Source organism: Urocitellus parryii, chromosome 6 (assembly GCF_045843805.1).
Source record: "Urocitellus parryii isolate mUroPar1 chromosome 6, mUroPar1.hap1, whole genome shotgun sequence".
In the NCBI taxonomy this organism is placed as follows: domain Eukaryota; kingdom Metazoa; phylum Chordata; class Mammalia; order Rodentia; family Sciuridae; genus Urocitellus; species Urocitellus parryii.
The window spans coordinates 97,578,718-97,599,072 of NC_135536.1; the positions used below are offsets into that span (position 1 = coordinate 97,578,718).

At 37.9% G+C, this 20,355-nt stretch overlaps 1 protein-coding gene across 2 annotated transcripts in view; it reads left to right on the forward strand.

Moving 5' to 3' along the window:
- Positions 1-14,854: 14,854 nt before the first annotated feature.
- The window catches only part of Scg3 (secretogranin III), a 38,816-nt gene continuing 33,315 nt past the window's right edge, over positions 14,855-20,355 (forward strand). For both annotated transcript variants that reach the window (XM_026392130.2, XM_026392138.2), the window contains exons 1-4: positions 14,855-14,945; positions 15,764-15,816; positions 16,281-16,326; positions 16,421-16,636. In XM_026392130.2, the coding sequence (XP_026247915.2) occupies positions 14,855-14,945; positions 15,764-15,816; positions 16,281-16,326; positions 16,421-16,636 (406 nt within the window). The remainder of the gene's footprint in view (positions 14,946-15,763; positions 15,817-16,280; positions 16,327-16,420; positions 16,637-20,355) is intronic.

Genomic DNA, 20,355 nt, shown 5'->3' on the forward strand with positions numbered 1-20,355 from the left:
GAGTCAGCTTCCTTATATCAGAGAAAACATTCAGCATTTGTTTTGGGGGGATTGGCTAACTTCACTTGGCATTATCTTCTTCAATGCCATCTATTTACCTGCAAATGCCATGATTTTATTCTCTTTTATTGCTGAGTAATATTCCATTGTGTATATATGCCACATTGTTTTTATCCATTCATCTACTGAAGGGCATCTAGGTTGGTTCCACAATTTAGCTATTGTGAATTGTGCTGCTATAAACATTGATGTGGCTGTGTTCCTGTAATATGCTGTTTTTAAGTCCTTTGGGTATAGACCAAGGAGAGGGATAGCTGGGTCAAATGGTGGTTCCATTCCCAATTTTTCAAGGAATCTCCATACTGCTTTCCTGTAGTAATAGAAGTCTCCTTTAATGAATACTCTGATTCAAGACCTTTAATCAATAATTCTGTATTGATTCAGACTGTGTCTGGGAAATACTTTCAACTTCTAGCCACCACAATTTAAGAGAAATTCTAATCCTAATAAGTAAATTTATAAATCAATGACTAGCACTAATTTATTCATTCAACAAACATTTAAAATATCTACTTTGTGCAAGGCACTTTTTTATTTTTATTTATTTTTAAAATATTTTTAGTTGTAGTTGACACAATACCTTTAATTTTATTTATTTATTTTTATGTGGTGCTGAGGATCAAACCCAGGGCCTCAGACATGCTAGGTGTGTGTTCTCTGCTGAGCCACAACCCCAGCCCCAAGGCACTTTTTTAAAAAAAATTATTTTTTAATTGTAGTTGGACACAATACCTTTATTTGGTTTATTTGTTTTTATGTGGTGCTAAGGATCAAACCCAGGGCCTCTCACATGCTAGATGAGCACTCTACCACTGAGCCACAACCCCAGTCCCTGTGCAAGGCACTTTCATAGTGATTGATGCGAGAACCTGGGTAGCCAACTAAGGCCCTGGCCTCAAGGTACTTAAGTCTAGAAGGCATGGAACTACCATAAAATTCCTACTATCCACTAGGTGGCAGTATTTCCTAATATTTTCCAAATCCTGACCATTCAGGCTAAAATAAGTATCATCTGCTATTTCAAGAGTATTTTCCATGTAAGTCTAATCCTATAAAGTGACGTGCAATGTCACATGAGTGGAAAAAAGTAGAATTGTTCCAGCAAATACTAGGTCAATACGGTTGAGTAATTCTAGAAGTTTTTTTAAGAGTTGCTACAGCAAATAGTGCTTTTTTTTAAAGCTTGTAATGTTGTTTTTCTCATTAAAGACATTATTATATTGAAGATATTTTAAATATTCTAATAACATAACCTATTAGCATATTTTTATGTCCTTTTCTGTTCCTTTTTTCTCTAAGTATATTCTTATAGTTGTAATCAAAGTACATAAAATTGACTTGTCATTTCCTCTTAGTATTAATCACATCCAAAATTATTATATTGAAGTAAAATATTCTAAAATACACCTATATACTTACATATTTATATATTTAAAATATATTAATGTGTAATTATAAAATGTACTTATTCCCAGGACAAGCAGTCACAGACAATTGTTATATATCTCTTTAAAATTTTTGTAGTTTCTGTTTTTAAAATTAAAAAAAAAACTCTGATCCTAAAAATTCTATTTGGTTCAATTTTTATCCTATGGAAAAGAGAATGAAGTAGGGAAGAGTAGCAGGAGGAAGAGAAAGGACATCTCTACCCCTAGATGTACCTCCAACAGAAAAGCATAAAAACGTGCTTCAAGAAGCATGTACTAGATAGTTTACAGGAACATTATTTCAATTCTCTATTGATGACTTTGCTTCCTATTCAGTTAAAAAATTTAAGCTATCACAAGAAAATGTCCACAAGCCATCTAGCACATGCCATCCACCAACACCTGCAAACACTGCCATCCTGTAGATGACGTGTTCATACCACAGCCAATCTTTCTGCTTGCATCCTGAATCTAATCCTGGCATACTCAAAGCATTCCTTCAGCAATTCTTCCCTCTCTGCCTCAAGTCAAAATGTTTTGTTTTCCATTGGATTGTTCCCATTAACATTCCAATAAATATGTTGTATGTGTCCAATCTTTAAAAAACCTTCCTGACCCAAACTCCTTTCTAGATCCTGCTTCTTTCCCTCTTTCCCTTTACAATAGAACTCCAAGGAATATGAGTCTATTGGAAACTCAGTTTCCAGTTTCCATCTCACATACTCATATTCATATTCATTCATTCATTCATTCTCTCTCTCTCTCTCTCTCTCTCTCTCTCTCTCTCTCTCTCTCCCTCTCCCTCTCTCTCTCTCCTCTCTCTCTCTCTCTCTCTCTCTCTCTCTCTCTCTCTCTCTCTCCCTTTGATACTGGGGATTGAACTGGGGACGCTTAACCACTGAGCCACATCCTCAACCTATTTAATTTTTATTTATTTTTAGACAGGTTCTCACTAAGTTGGTTAGGTCCTCATTAAGCTGCTGAGGCTGGCTTTGAACTTGTGATTTTCCTGCCTCCGCCTCCTGAGCAGCTAGAATTATGGGTGTGCAGCCACACATCTGCCCATTCTCTCTGGACCTGTTCTTGTTAGGTCCACACCAGGACTCACACTGAAACTGTCCTCAAGGTCACCAAAGCCCTCCATGCTACTAAATCCTAAGTTAATTTTTCTGACCTCATTTTATTTGCCTTATCAACATTTGTATTAATTGACACTCTCTCTTACTTAGAATATTTTCCTCCCTTAGGTTCCAGAAATGCCTCATTTGCTTGGATTTCTTCCTATCATTTTGGCTGCTCCCTCTGAAATCTATTTTTCTGGTTTCTCCTCATCTCACATCCAAGTATTTGAAGCTACAGAGCTTAGTCATTGGACCACTTCTCTTTTCAACCTGGACTCATTCACATGGTGATTGCATTCAGTTTTAAGGCTTTAAATACCAGCCCTGTACAATCAACTTCCAAATTTATATCTCTAACTTAGAACTCTCCCTGGATGAAGACCTATATGTCCACCAGTCTGCAGGATATCTCCATTTGGATACCTAATAGGCATCTCAAGCTTAATATGTCTAAAACTGAGCTCTAGACGGCCATTCCAAACACACACACACACACACACACACACACACACACTCACACACTCACTCACTCACTCATATTTGTTTGGCAGTTTTCCCTATCAAAACTAATGACAATTCCATCCTTCAAGTTCTCAAGTAATCTTTGACTTCTCTCTCACACCCTCCATCTGGTTAATCAGCAAATTCTCTTGGTTCTACCTTCAAAGTATATCCTGAATTTGGCCAATTCTCATAACCTCTACTGCTACACCACCACACTGGTCCAAGACACCAGCACCTCCTACTACTAGATCACTACAATAGTTTCCTTTTTCTTCCTCCTTCTATTCTTTCCCTACTTCAGTTGATTCTCAAAATAGCAGCTAAATAGATCCTTTTATTTTAAAGTAGTAAGTCAGATTCTATTACTCCTCTGTTCAAGACTTTCCAATAGCTCCCATATCACTTGGAATAAAACCCCAAGTCCTTACAATGACCCAGGGGATCTTGTCTTTATTATCTCTCTGATGTTATTCCATCCCCTTCTACCCTGCTTCTTGCTCACTTTACTCCAGTGCCACTGAGTTCTTTGCCATTCCTTGCATAGGGCATGCACAATCCCAGCCCAGGGCCTTTTCATGTACCCCTTCCTCTGGAGGGCTTCCCCCAGATATCCACAAGGCCAGTCCCTCATTTCCTCTCAACTCTACTCAGAAGTCACATTCTTATTGAGATCCTTCAACTTCTCCCTTAAATGTCATATCCCTTTTCTCCATTTATTCTCCTACTAAGGTCTTCTCACTTTCTAATTATATATTTCTATTTGTCTTATCAACATTCATCTTAATTGATCTGTTTTGTCTATTTTTCTTCTCCACTTGAATGTAAGCTCCACAAAAGCAGGATTTTTGTGTTGGTTTTGTTCACTGAAGCTGTGTCCCAAAACCTAGAATGTGAACGGCACATGGTATGTGCTTAATGTTTACTGCATGAATAAATAAATGAATGATGGCAGCCCAAACTAAGGCAGTGAGGGAAAGGTGAGGAAGGATATGGATTAGACAAACAATAGAAATAATTGATAGGCTGTGGTATAAGACTGCAGTTAAATATGACCCTCGGTGGCTCAGTGGATAGTTGGGTTCTTGAGATACAGGAGGAGCGAAGGTGGAAGGAGCTTGACTAGTTTCATTTGGGACCTGAGTTAATGTGGGTCATCAGGTACAATAGGCAACTGGATATGAGGTCAAAGAAAGGGAAAAAAGATTAGTTTCTATGACCTGCTCTTGGAAAAGAGAAATTCTAGCTTCCTATGGTCTGCCTTAGGGAGGGAGCTATGAGCCAGGAACATGGACAAAAGCAAAAATATATACATATCATAATATCACAGATGATATTAAGGAACTATTATTATGTTGTATGATAATGGTAGAAAATAGAAAAAGTTCCCACACTACTAAGAGAGGGTAGATTATATTGAAGCTATTGTAACAAGTAGTCACCATAACTGTTTTTTTAGACCTGCTTAATCAATAAATGATAGTTCTGTAACCATAGTTAAAAATAACCACCAGAACTGGTTTAAAATCCATTTAATCCATCATTGACCATTTCCTTCAATCCAATTTGCTATGGAATCCATTTGTGCCTTGCATCTGAAAGTCAATCAATAGGAAGTTAGTACAATGAACATGCTTCTGAATGCCACACTATCAGAAAGAGGTTTGTTTGCTAACTTTGCTCCTACAGCTGATGAAAACCTAGCCCTACCTCTAATATCCACCAGTCTCTGAATTACACTCTTTACCTGAATTTCACCCTTACTCTTCATCAGACTTAGTTTTTTTTCTTTCAAAAGGTAACTCTGGTTACTTTAAACTATGAACTGAAGGGATGAAGGTATAAGTCAAGAGGAAAGGAAGTAGAGAAAAATTGACAGAAACACAATTAAAACCAGAATGGACTTGAAAAAATCTTGAATGTTTGTTTGGACATGGATAGGCCACTCATTTATTCATTCATTCATTTTTTTTTTGGTAAATATTTACATGACAGGCTCTATTACAGGCACTCAGGATAGATGGATGGATAGATGGATGGATGGATGGATAGATAGACAAATTACATAACATGTTCAAAAGAGACAAATGACAAGAAATAATGCAAATGAGCTGCAGAGCAACAGGGTTAGAAGTACAGGGGTGTAAGAAGAGGATGCAATTTTAAATAATCCATCATCGAGAAAGTAGCATTTGAGCTAAGGCTTAGAGGAGATGAGGAAATCGGCCATGCTGAAACTATTCCAAGCTCTTATAGCTCTAACATGAGGATATGTCTGGTCATGTCAGGAGCAACAGAGGGCAGAGTGGCTGGCACTCAGGGGCCTAGGGAGAATAGAAGGAAATGAGGCTAGAGAGACTATAGGAGTCCGGTGTGGTGGCCAATGCCTATAATCCCAGCAACTCAGGAGGCTGAGGCAGGAGGATCCAGGCTAGCCTGGGCAAATTATTGTCTTATAATAAAAAAAATAAACCAGGCATGGTGGCGCATGCCTGTAATCCCAGCAGCTTGTGAGGCTGAAGCAGGAGGATCATGAGTTCAAAGCCAGCTTCAGCAACTTAGTGAGATTCTTAGCAACTCTAAATAAAATATTTAAAAAGGCTGGGGATCTTGCTTAGTGGTTAAGCATCCTGGGTTCAATTCCTGGTACCAAAAAATAAAAATAAAATAATCTGGGGATGTAGCTCAGTGGTAAAATGCCCTTGGGTTCAATCCCCAGGTTGAAAGAAAATAAATAAAATTAAAAGAGAAGCCCCAGGAGCAGCAGAGAGGAAGGAACCCCTCCCCTCAGTCAATATTTCCTGCATTTTCAGGAGAAGCAAGCACTCCCACACAGCCTCCTCCTAGTCACTGCTCCATGTTTTACGGGTGGGAAAAATCAGTAATCACTGTTACTTTCAAAGAATGCATTAGGTCTATTTAATTACACCTATGCAGCATTCAGCAAGAAACATTGTCCTAGTTCCCCAATGTTTGTAAACTGCCCAACTTATCTTGCAGGGAGTTGGCAGCTAAGTGGCTTTGGGTTACTGTGACCACAGCACACCTTCGAAGATGGCTGCAAGATGGCCTTTGGAGCACCAGAGAAAAGCTATTGATTTTCTGTTTCACTGAGAAAGATGTCTAATTCTGAGAATACCTTTGGGAGAAAAAAAAGAGAGAACAGTTTCTCTCACCACTCTCTCTACCAGTGAGCAGTAAATTTTAAAATAAACCTTTATTAATGCAGCTTTTTATTATGAAAAGTTCAGACATATATAAATGTGAGAGGCTAGTATATTGAATCTCTCTGTACTTATTACTCAGGTTAAATAATTATCAGCAAATGGCCAACCTTATTTTTCTCAATTCACCTAGCTATATATTTTTCCTGGGATATTAAAAAACTAAATTCAGGCATCAATATTTGTTGAGCACTTATTATATGCCAGATACTCCTCTACATACTGAAAATATAACAATGAAAAGGAGTAATATGAACAAAAATTATAATCCATATAAATCTCACATTCTAGATGTGAGAAACAGAAAAAAAAAAAGAAAGTAAATGATAGAGTATGTTAAAGGGTGATAAGTGCAATGGAGAATTATAGGCCCAGGGATGCAACTCAGTGGTAAAGCACTTACCTAGCATGTGTAAGGCCCTGAGTTCAATCCTTAGCTCTGCAAACAAAGAGAAAGGGGAGAGGAAAGGAGGGGGAGGGAAGAGAAAGACAAGCAGTAGGAGGAATGAGGAGTGAAGGACTTTAAATGGGGTCAGGTTTGTGTAGTAAATTTGGGGTGCACTCCTCAGATCCCCCTTCAGGACCCAAGGATTTATTTTCCCTGCAGCTGAAAAACACCCTGTCACCCAAGCTCATGAGTCCTCCCTAGGAAAGCTTACACCCAGTGACTTACCCACTAAGGAGTATAAAGGCCTATCCCTCTCTATCCCTGGACAGCTCTGAAGGGTCCATTCATCTTCAGACCTCCTTGTAGGGTTGATTAAACCTTTAAATGAGATTGCTTTGCAATTCAATTTCTCCCTCTGCAAATCCTGCTTCCTTCCCATTCCTTCTCTTCCGAATCAAGACAGCCCCTTAATAAACTTCCTGCACGTTAATCTCTGATTCAGAATTTGCTGCCCAAGGAACCTGAGCTGGTAGACCTTTCAGAGACCATGACTTTTTTAGCAAAGATATGATGTATGTAAGGGATTAAGTTCAGAATTATCTGAAAGCAACAGGAAGAACATTTCAGGAAGAGATAACAGCAAATACAAAGACCCTGAGGTGGAAATGGACCTGCTGTGTTTGAGGATAATTGAGGAATCCTACATAGCTAGATTAGAGAGAGTCTGAGGGCTAATAATAAAAGATGAAGTCAGAGATACAGTGGGGAGTCAAAAAATGCAGACACATATAGACTGCTTAAGTACTTGGATTTTCCTCAAAGTAGAAAAATTAAGAATTTCCCCAAAGAGGGGAAAGTACTGGAGAGAGATATTGGTCAAATTATATTGTTATATTGTCTATGTGCACTGATATGTAACAACAAATACCACCATTGTTTATAACTATACTGCACCAATAAAAAATGTGGAGAAAGAAAAGAGAATTTCCCAAAAGATCCCTGTCACTGCCTTCCTGTCCCAACTGCCTCAACTTTCTAGGCAAAATTTCCAGATATTCCTCATTTTCTTCCAGATCCATGACTCACTAAGTAGATAAATTGACATGCAGCAAGAAAGACCCAGAAAATAACCTAAGAGAGACTTCTAACCTACTTAAGAGCCAGCTCTAGAAAACTCTAGTTGCAGTAGGCAGAATCTCTTGAATCTCCACATAATCATTTTTCTTTGGGGGAAAGACTCAGGAAGCTCCCTCTGGAGTAACCTAATATGGAACCAAGGCAAGAAACAAGAAGTGACTACCACCTTGGTCCACTGGAGACTGTCTGCATCTGAACTTCCACTTTTTAGTCTCCTGGTTCAGTGCATGTTCAAAGGATGACACAGTTCTCAGAACATATCCCATCATTTGCTGGCTGTGATGGTACATGCCTATAATCCTAGCTACTCAGGAGGCTAAGATAGGAGGATTGCAATTTTGAAGCCAGCCTCAGTAACTCAGCAAGGTCTTAAGCAACTTAGCAAGACCCTGTCTGAAAATAAAAAAATTTTTAAAAGGGCTGGAAATGTAGTTCAGTGGTAAAGTGCCCTTGGGTTCAATCCTCAGTACCAAATACATAAATAAATAAATAAAATAGAAAGGGCTAGGGATGTAGCTCAGGATAAAGCCCCTGGATTTAATCCCCAGCTCCCCCAAAGAAGAAGAAGAGGAGGAGGAGGAGGAGGAGGAGGAGGAGAAGGAGGAGGAGGAGGAGGAGGAGGAAGGGAAAGAGGAAGAAGAAGAAAGAAGAACATATTTTGTCATTTAAAAACACATGAATGTGCATTTTTAGCAGATATTCCAATGCTGGAACCTACAGAAGGGAAACCCAGTTTGTATCCTTTATCTCTCTTCCCCCAAATTTCAAACTCCATATTTGCACCACTGAGCTGGGAGAAGAATTGGAATTGTCTCTTAATTCCTAGAGCAACAGGGCCCGGTAGGGAAAAGGGGAGATGCTAACCTGAGAGCATTTGGGAAGCCTTAGACTACCCCAAGCATGACCATAGCTATCTGGCAGCTTTGCCCCTAGAAAGTGAGGATCTACACAGAGCTGATGGAGATTTTGTGCAGTTCAGCCACTTGAGGTAGACTTTTGGCTTCGGAAAAAAAAAAAAAAAAGGTGCTAAGTTTCATGAAAGAGTACTGCTACAGGCAGATTTATAAAATGATAAGGTTCCATTCAACAAACACTTATTGACCTTTTTACTACATGCTAGGCACTGAGATAAATAGATGAATCCTGATCAGCTCCTCCCCTCCAGGAGGTTACAATAAAAAGGACATAGAAGTACTGACAATGCACTCTGGAAAATGGTTTAGAATGGCATTCAAATAGTAGGAGAATGTCAGAGAATACACAAAAATCCTTTCTACCAGATTTTAGTTTCCTCTCCACTGACCTTATCACAATGTATTTCACATCCCAGAAAAAAAAAAATTTATTATACACATCTAAAACATAATGGCATATGAAACACTGTAGCACACAAAATTATTTATTATATAGACTATATGCCTAGATCATAAAATTAATATATACTCATATTCAAAATTCAAGGCCAGGCGCAGTGGTGCAAGCCTATAATCCCAGCGGCTCTGAGATGGAGGCAGAAGGATCGCAAGTTCAAAGCCAGCTTCAGCAATTTAGGGAGGCACTAAGCAACTCAGTGAGACTCTATCTCTAATGAAATACAAAATAGGACTAGGGATGTGGCTCAGTGGTTGAGTGCCCCTGAGTTCAATCCCTGGTACTCCTCCCTACCCTCCCCCACCAAAAAAAGAAAAGAAAATTCAAGCATTGGGTTAGGGTTGTGGCTCAGCAGTAGAGTGCTTACCTGGCATGTGTGAGGCACTGGGTTCGATCCTCAGCATCACATAAAAATAAATGGATGAAATAAAGGTTTTGTGTCCATCTACAACTAAAAAAATATTTTTAAAAATCAAGGATTGCCTAAGGATCAAACGAAAAAGCACTAATCAGGCAACTACTATAAATATTGTGGGAAATAGACTACCAGATAAATTTCTCTCACACACACCCCCCACACACACTTTTTATAATAGGAATCACACTGCTACTAGGCAACCTGATACTTTCACTCAAAAATGTTTAATCCGTTTTAATTACTGTATTCAATGGTGTAGTGGGCCTCCGTTGTAGTGTTGGCCTTGTATATTCACTCTGATTGCTTCTGGGAAACTGCTACACTTGTGTTTCCGGAGGAAGCTTTCAGTCATAGTCTCACATCTTCCTCCAACAGCCCGTGGAGCAGCCCATTGATCTGACCTGGCTTAGCCATGGTACAAACAAGGTAAGTGAACAAGAAAAGTTTGCTGTCTGGCTACTTTCTCCTCCCACCCAGTCTCAGATTCATTTTGGGGATTTTCTACATTTAGATGGCCTATGACATCTAGTTATTTGGGGCCCATTTTCCTTATTCATATTCTCTTTTCAATTCCATGTTTTCCTTTTCCTTGATTGTTTTTAGTCTTGCTATTAGCTCCACTATGCTTGGTTAATTCAACTTTCTTCTGACAGTAAATTTCCAAATTCCACATTTATTTCTTGGCTGGGTATGGTGGCACACACGTGTAATCCCAGCAACTTGGGAGGCTTAGGCAGGAGGATCACAAGTTTGAGGCCAGCCTCAGCAATTTAGGGAGGCTCTCAGCAACTTAGCAAGACCCTGTCTCAAAATAAAAAATAAAAAGGACTGGGGATGTAGCTCAGTGGTTATATACCCCTGAGTTCAATACCGAGGAATAAAAAAAAAAATTGCCCATATTTACTTGACATTTGAGTTACACCAGCAGCCAGCTCTAGTATAGGCATCCTGTGCCAGTCTCCTCTACAACAACAGATCCATTCCTATAACTCTGTGATCCTGAGGATCATTGCTTTTCATAAATACCTCCTCTTTAAGACTTTTGTAATGAAAATGCTGGGTGGGGAATCAATTCTGATAGTGTCTCCTCCAAAGGCATACAGCTATCATAGTTCTTTTGAAACCAACGATAAATAGGCAACCCATCATTACTTCATTCATTTATTTAAGCTAGTAGATTTCCAGATACTTTTAAGAAGGGCTCAAAGATGAGTGAAATAAGATAGTTTCCCTTGGTAAGTTCACAGTTCAGTCATGTAGACAGCCAGATATGTAAGCATATATTTATAGTAAGCAACACAATTTTATAAATACATATATATAAAAATATTTTCTCAGCAAAAAATGTGTACCAAAAAGACAAAGATCAAAAGTTAGCATTTTGTTTATCTGTATTTTCAGGAATTTTCTCTCAATGTATGTGCATGTGTGGGTGTGTCTATAGGTTTTTTTCCCACCAGTACTTGGGATTGAATATAGGGTCTTTCACATGTTACACAAGTGCTATTTTTTAAAATAAGGAGGAAAGAAGCATTTACAAAAAGCAACATAATGGAATACATACTATATTGAAAGTATACACACTATCCCAAGGAAGCAATTAACTTTTCTGGGGAAGTTAAAGCAAACCTTGCACTTCTTCAGTCTTGCACTTCTATGTATTTCTCACATGCCAACCAAATGCAATGCATGGCCTTGTTTAGATCCTGGTCCAAGCAAACCAACTGTAAAAATATTTGTAAGGAAAGTGGGGAAATTTAAACTCTGACAGGATATTTGATGATACTAAGGCAGTATTATTCTTATGAGATATGTTAAAGGTATTACAATAATGTTGGAAAAAATAACCCTTATCTTTTACATAAACATACTGACACATTGATGGATGAAATGACATGCCCTCTGGGCTTTTCTGAGTAAATAATTCATTGGGAGTATGAAGTGCCTCGGTATATAAAATGAGTGGACATGGATCAATGATTATTGAAGTTGGGTAATAGATTCATGGGTACATATTTCAAGATTTTATCTTCCTTTGCGTTTGAAATTTTATGTAATAAAATATGCAATAATTATTAATAATTTTTCTATAATAAACAAAAAACATCTTTTAAATGTATCTTCAAGTCTCAGCTCAGAAGGCATCTTCCCAACAGCAATAAGCACATAACAGTTGATCTACTTGTGTGTTGACAAGAACATAAGCAACATTGACAGACTCACTGAGCATTCTACACTATTTCGAAATCATTTGATCTGTGTCAATGCACTCATCTTGTAATTTTCAATTTTTAAAATGTTATTTAATGTCTATAGTGTACTTATATATAAGAATAAAACATTTTAATCTTTTATCATTTATACATGAGCCATCTTCTTTTTGAAAGAAATCCAACATTTAGATTCCATCTGAACTTTGCACATGTAATTGAGTATTTGTTCACTTATATTTAAAGAAGATCAGCATGTTGCCCATGAAACCTATTTACTAAACAGGTGTTGTTATAAACACAATATTTTCTCTAATAGGTTATAAGACCAGCAGATATCAACATTTTAATTGTCTGTACACCAAGCATCTATCTATATCTGGTACATTTCAAAAGCTCAATAAATATCTGTTAAATGTATGAATGAATAAATGAAATTTGGCTTGACTCCATTTATAGATTTATACTAAGTCCAGTGGGATAACCTTTAAGACTAAAGAATGTAAACTAAATCAAGCTTCTTAGTTTACTCAGTTCTTCACAATCCATTTAATCAAAAACATAACATTCCCAAATTAAGTGTCAATTTAACATAATCACTTTAGCCCAAATAGCAAAGAAAAATGAAGTATCCTTTTTCTTTGGGGGATAAGAAATGAAAGACTTAATAGCCATCACTTATCTTCATTCTGCTCCTGAGTCTCCCAGTTGCAAATATAGAGTAGGGGAGAGGTGAGTCAGGAGTGGGACAAGGATAGAGGAAGACTAAGAGATTGTCAGTGACAGAGTAAGTCTCAGATTTAGTAAATAACTATTTTACATAATATTGGATGCTATTTCTTTTGGTGGCAACATTTCTTTCAGTTGCCACCAAAAAAAAAAAAATCTTCTGAAAACATTTCATGACATTTTTTTTAGGCTGTGTCAAAAATCTCAGCATCAAAATGACTTGTTCAAAACATGTACCCATTTGGTCTCCACAATAACAGTGGGAGGTAAACAGCCTATATTTCCATTTTTTAAAATATTTTTTAGTTGTCAATGGACCTTTATTTTATTTATTGATATGTGTAAGTACACTGTAGACACGGTGCTGAGAATTGTACCCGGTGCCTCAGGTATGCTAGGCAAGCTCTCTGCCACTGAGTCACAACCCTACATTTCCATTTTAAAGAAGAAGAAACCAAGGAAATTTGCCCTTTACTTAGCTGGGATTTTAAAATATGGCCTAATTTTTAAGAATGCAGTATACTAGGATAATAATATTATGTTATTACTGTGAAAAAAGAGCTATTTGATGTAACCATTAGATTTAGTAGTATTCCATAACTCCCAAAATAAGTACAATTTTTATGTGTTAATTAAAAAAAAGATTCACATGGAAATTTTAAAAAGCAGTACTTTTTAGATTCTTTAAGAAAATATTTGAATGACCTCCAAACTCAAAAACCTCCAAAATGAAGGAGATTTGTTTGTCAGCTTGGTTGTTTGTTTGTTTTTAGGTACTTGAATAACTAACTTGCTCCTTGAAAAGCAGGGGTACAGAAATCAAAGGCTTGATTGTGCTGAATCCTTCTCTTTGGTCATTATTCACACGGGTTCCCAGCAAGCCATGGCTCAAAGGAAAGGATCCAAGTTCTGTTTAAAAAATTAGAGACTACAGAGCTTGCTCAGCACCCTGCTCACATTATGTTGCTTGTATTCATTACTTAAAACTCTTTGGATTTCTCCTTGTATGCAATAATCATAGGCTTCTGGGACTAGTCTCAGAATATAGGAAGCACCTCTAGACTTATGGTGAAAAACGCTTTTCATGGATGCCCCTTCTCTTCAAAAACCCCCTTGAACAGCAAAGTCCACAGGCATAATTGAGACCTGCAACCTGGGGAAGAATTTTACAGAAGTGCAGTTTTTGTTGTTGCTGTTTTGTTTTTCTCCCTCTTGGTTGGGGAAAGGAGAATAAAACTGGCCCATTGCTGCTCATCTACTCAGGAATGGACAGGCAATGATTTATTGTTTTAGCATCAGGAAGAGTGAGAACGTTTTGCAGTAATCTGACTACTGATTTTTCCTTCAACATCGGAAAGTTCCTTGAATTTCCCAAGACTCCACCAGGGGCTGAGGACGTAGCTCAGGGGTAGAGTATTTGCCTAGCATGCACAAGGCCCTGAGTGGGATCCCCAGCACTATAAGAAAAATGAAATTAAGATAAAAGACTGTGGCGCTAAGACCAAGAACATCCAAGAGTTGTTCGGTATGTCAACACAAGTCACGAAAGGCAGGGCTTTTCTAAGGACAATAGAATTATATCTACCTTTTGATACAGTAGGTGAAACGGAAAGAAGAGATTCTGGAGCAGTTATACCAGAAGAAGAATCCCAAAGCAAAACTCTTTTGCCGAAGGTGATCTAACTCTCCTTGGCAGGTGCACGGGTGGAGAAGGCATTTAGTCCTTGAAGTGAGGTTACATGGAAGGTTACGACAGTGATGTCAAGCTTACAGCAATCCGGCTATTCCTGGGCGCACAAGCACCCCCAGGACTGCGGCACAGAAAATACGCTAGCGGGTCTTTCGCCCCTCCCCCGCTCCACTCCCGAGGCACTGGAGTAGCCCCGGAGTCGCTGACGCCATCCCTTCCCGCCTCTGGCTTGCATGGAGCATGCGCTTCCTCCCTCACTTCCTTTCCGGGAGGGAGCCGGAGTAAAGCTACGCCCTAGCCGACCCGCGGCTGGCCCCGCGTCACAGGAACTTCAGCACCCACGAGCGGACAGCGCTCTCTTCCACCTGGAGACCCGGCTCCCGAGCGCCCGAGTCCGTCAATTCCCTTCACTCCGAGCGACGCCGAGCTCCCCAGGCCTCCGGTCCCTGCCACTCTCCCTCCCCGCACCCGCCCGCCCTCTTGGCCCTTCCAGCTTTTTACTCCTCTTTTCATTCATAACAAAAGCTCCAGCTCCGGGAGCCTGGTGCCAGGCTGTTTCTGAAGCCAAGAGTGGAAGAATGGGGTTCCTTTGGACCGGCACTTGGATTCTGGTGTTGGTGCTCCACAGCACCCTAATTCAAGCTTTCCCCACACTGGGAGGCAGCCAAGGTATGTGTGGACACTTTCCTTCTTCCCACCTTCCTTTCATTTCGCCACGAAAAGATAAAGCCTGGTATGATCCGAGAGCTGTAAATCACCCTGCTTCGTTTTCTGATCAAATCATATCCGTGCATGTTGACAGGCAAGTCAGTTTGAATTTAGAACCAAACGGAAGACAGATTTACCACCATCCACTTTATTTTGAAAGAGAGATTTTGAAATAATATGGGTGTTTTAAAAGATGTTATTTTCAAAGTGGGAGGAGGGAGTAGCTTTTCCACCTAAAGTGGCTTTTTGTTTGTTTGTTGTTTTACAACTCTTTTCAGATACTCTATTCATAACAGGTGCAGTATATGATGAAAGAGCTTTTAATATGCCAATAATGCCAATCCAAATTATGCCCTCTCTAGTTGAGAAAAGCTGGGAAGCCAAGTGTCAGAACTATGTGTTAAATTTCTGATGGGGGTGGGAGGGAGTGTGATTCCCTTAACTCAGGAAATAATACCAAGATCATAAACAAGGAAATATTGATATTTGTTGTCTTATATTATTTGTTCACATATATTGTTTCGGTCATCCAGAAATGTTTTCCTAATATTTGTTATTTTCTTTTTTAAAAGATTTTTTAAAAAATATTTTATTAGTTGTTGGTGGCCCTTTATTTATTTTTTTATGTGGTGCTGAGAATCAAACCCAGTGTCTCACACATGCTAGGTAAGCGCTCTACCACTGAGCTACAACCCCAGCTTTAAAAAAGATTTTAATGAGAAATGTATTTTCTCTTTCCAATGCACAATTAAATTTATATTTGTGTGTGTTTATTCTAGACAAATCTCTACATAATAGAGAATTAAGTGCAGAAAGACCTTTGAATGAACAGGTAGGTCAGAAGCAAAATTATAAATGCCAGTTCATTTTGCTTTAGTTATTTGTTGTTGTTGTTGTTTACAGACATCTGGCGTTTAATAGTAAATTGGTAGAAATAAGGATGGGAAATCTAGTTTTTGATAATTTCTATGCTCTAACAGTTAATTACATTGAGTTCTGTATAATACATAAAACTGACTATCCAAGAACCCAGTAAGTTCAACATCATATCCACCCGATTGTAAGATTGCTTAATTTACCAGAGTTCTTTCACAAATATTATAGGAGAAAGAAATCACATTTATAGAGTTTCTGCCCATTATCTCATTTATACCTGTAACAATGCTTTGAGATAGGAATTATTATCTACATTTCACAAACAAGAAAACTAAATTCCATGGGGATTAAATCGTTTGGCTCTTGGTAAGTAGTGAAGCATTGATTTTAAACTAAGTCTGTCTCCTGTTTGTTTCACAGATTGCTGAAGCAGAGGCAGACAAGATTAAAAAAACGTACCCTCCAGGTAAAAAGAAATTATATTGATGTTAATTTAAATAACGTGAACTATCAGAATATGAATTAAAATGGATGTGTTGGGCTTGGGATTTTTCTTCCAGAAAACAAGCCAGGTGATAGCAATTACTCTTTTGTTGATAACTTGAACCTGCTAAAGGCAATAACAGAAAAGGAAAAGACTGAGAAAGAAAGACAATCTGTAAGAAGTTCCTCATTTGATAACAAATTGAATGTGGAAGATGTTGATTCAACCAAGAATCGAAAATTGATTGATGATTATGATTCTACTAAGAGCGGATTGGATCATAAATTTCAAGGTAAATGATGAAAAAGAACTTATTTTCTCTGGTTTGAAGTTTCCTATTTGATTAAGAAGTTCTATATCTTTAAAAACATCTCTTATACTTTCATAATCTTTTAATAGTCAAATTTAATACTGGTAGATGAAGCTCAGATTTGCTGATAATGTGCAAAGTCCCCACTTCACAGAGTCCCAAATTTTACTCTTACTTTAAAGGTTCCATTAGGGATGCCTTGAAAAAAATAATAAAATCAATATATCTATGTTTTATGTTGAATTCATTTACCATTTCATTTAGTTTAACAATTTGTACAAACAAAATTATCAAAAATTGTCAAATAATTAGATCAATAAAATATCTCCCATACTTAGAATATATTATATATATTATACCTCCTGTAGGATATTTATTGAAATACCCACTGTTTTCTTTTTAATATTCTCCTAGGTATGTCCTTTCTCCTTTGATCATCCTAACCTTTCTGTAGCTTCATGTACTGTTTATGTATTCTGATGTGCCAAACCACTACTTCAGACTTCTTTGAGCTATAGGCTTACTTGTCTGCTTACCTTAACATCTTGCTTGGAATTTTCAAAAGCACTTAGAACTTAACATGTCCAGAATTGAACTATAGATCAGTGTCTACCTCACAAGACCTTTTAGAGTGATCTTTGCTGCTATTCAGAAATCTAGAATTAAACAATTTATCTCTTCCCCACCTCTCAAATTCTGGTCTATCAAATTTGATTTTCACTTCCCATGTATCTCTCAATTTTATTTTCTTGCAATAGGGATTGGATCGAGGGGTGCTTTACCACTGAGCTACATCCTCAGCCCTTTTTATTTTTGATTTTGAGATAGGGTCTCCCTAAGCTGTTAAGGCTGGCGTCAAACTTGCAATCCTCCTGCCTCAGCCTCCCAAATTGCTGGAATTATAGGTATATACCACCGCATCTGGCTTCAATCTGTTCTTGATGTGGCAACTAGATACAGTATTCTTTTCAACACACAAATTAGGGGTTTTCATAAAACCCTTTAATAGATTCCCATTTCTCTTAGTATAAAAACCAAAATCCTTAATGTGGCTTCCACAGTCTGCATAGACTGGTTCCTGTGTACATTTCTAGGTTCATCCAACACACATAATCTAATAGAAACTTTGTTAACTTTCCTTCAGGCAGTTTGTAATTTTACATTCATAAGTGTAACTACCTATGATAAATGTCTTTCTCCAAAACTAAACTGAAAATTTTACATTATAACCCCAGTACCTAAATGCTCATGAATTCATTGAATGAATTTATGAATAAATGATTGAGCAAAAGAATACAAGAGGGAATAAATGAATTGCTATACTTAGGCATTGAGGAAGAGAATGTGTTCTCCATTCTGCAGACCAATGATTAGGAGTGAGTACAAGCTTTCTATGTCCCTATTTTGCTCCATAGCAACAAAAGAATCATGCTGATTATCTCTGCCAGAAAACAACTGTCAGTTAAATCTGACTTTCAGAGGACACCACAGCCTGAGGGAAGTTCAGAAGTATGTTGTGCTTGTGGGATATAGAATGGAGGCGATGGCTTATATTTTGCCACATATCAATCTGTACTAGTTGGGGAAATTTTAAAATCTTGAATGTTATTTTTTAACCTAAAATATTTGGACTAGAAATAGACATTGGCATAACTGCACAAAATAGATTTGATCCTTTTGACTGGTTTAACAAAACAAACAACAACAACAAAAAAACAGTCTAATGTTTGACTGGTTGTATGAGCAAGCAGAGACATAAATATGTTTGTAACTTGACAACCCATTTTTAAATTGTCTGGCATTATAGTACCATCTCAAGTGAGTTTAGAACTACCAAGTGCCATCCCTGATAGCTTTATTTGTACCCATGGGATCATTTTACCTCTCCTTGAGATCACAAAGAAGCCAAACCAAAGATTTTGCAGAGAATATTTTATGGGTAAACTTCTTGTTTCTCTTAATATCTTGAAAATCCCAGACCTAGAGGGTTTAGAACCACCAAGATGAATAGGACATTGGAAGCATGCAGATTTGTCCCAGAAGACAGGGCGAAGGAGACTAATTTGGGCAGTATATGTTCCCAAATCTAATAATGCATTTAGGAATCCACCAGATAGGCTTGTGCTATAGGCTTGTTCTATAATACATGTGATTCAGGATTTTTCCAAGTCCCTCATGTGGTAGTGCCTTAGGGCTCCTGTGTGCATTCACCTAACAAATATTTATCATGTAATTTCTCTGTTTCAGATAATGAACTAGATAATAAGCTTTGTGCAATCAGAGACCATGACTAACCAATCCATTTCTATTTTCAATGGCTGACATATACTAAGACTTTAAAAACTTTATTGAACAAATGAATGTCAAATATTATATTAGATGCAAAGGTTTCAAAACATAACTGGACAGTTGATGACTTGGGACATGGCCCTTTGACATCCACTCAGAATGTTGTGACTCCTTAATAAAAGGTTTAAATTTTGAATCCATGTTTGACTTCCTTCTGAGGGTCTCTATAGAGAGGGTGGACTTTCCCTCCATGAGCAGCAGGGAAGTCATTATGACTGATTCTGTCCATTTCAGAAGAGCCAAGGGAAATCAATGTCAGGTAGGGGTTAGTGGCCAAGTGCTCTGTTATTAACCCCATCTAGCAAAGCTCTGCCGTGGGAGACCTATGTCCCTGGGATCAGCATATGCAGCAGTGCCGCAGAGGAAAGAGGATATTTCTTCAGTGAGTTACTAACATTCTCCCTGCTGTGAAGTAAATGAACTGAAAAACAGTCATCTCAGTTATTTTCCAGCTCCAGCAGGCAACCAGGGCTCTTCCTTTTTGAGATCCTCAGGGATGAGTGAGAAGGGAAATAAATTCTTCCACCTCTGCAGACTGGGGCAGACTATATTCCCAAGAGCCTAACTTGCAGCTCACAAATGGAAAACTCAGACCTAAATAACAGTCTGTACTCCTGAAAAATAGATGATGAACCCGATTTCCTTTCAAGCAGTAGGGGAACTGATTTTATGGGGTTTTTGTTGTTGTTTTAATTTTTTTTCCTGAAGGGCTTTTTTACTCCTTTGTCACTCTGGTACTCAGGGCTAACAGGGCACATAGCTCACAGGCTGGTCAACAGCTCAGCAGTTATATACTGACAGAAAACTTTAGTCCTCCATGTGTAATCACCCCACTTATTTTCCTAAGTTTCTTTTCAAACAAGAAGATATTCTTCCTGCGGCTATATATATCACCATAGAGTCTCGGAAGAAAGGTCATGAGAGAAATTCCTTATCCAAATTCTCAAAGCCATGGAAGAAAAGGGAAGAATCAGAGCAGAAATTCTAGGTTGTTATTTCTTTGAAAGAATATGATGAGGATTATTTGGGCAGAATCTGGCCAGGGATTCAATTTCCATTTTCTTTAGAAGATAATTGTAGTTCCTTTATTTCAAAATCCAAATCCACTGTACACAATTACAATAATCCATTCACTTTCGTATAGTACTTTGTGATTTAAAAAGTGCTTTTACATCTTATTTTATCTGATCATCACAAAAATTCCATGAAATTGATACCCTTATAATTCTTTGCAGTGTTCCAAGATAACAAGAAATATTACTGAGCTCAAATTCTGTTCTTTCCAGTCTGCCTAAGTGACAAGGGAGATTTAATTGCCTTGTAAATTGGATCTGCTCAATATTGTATAGATT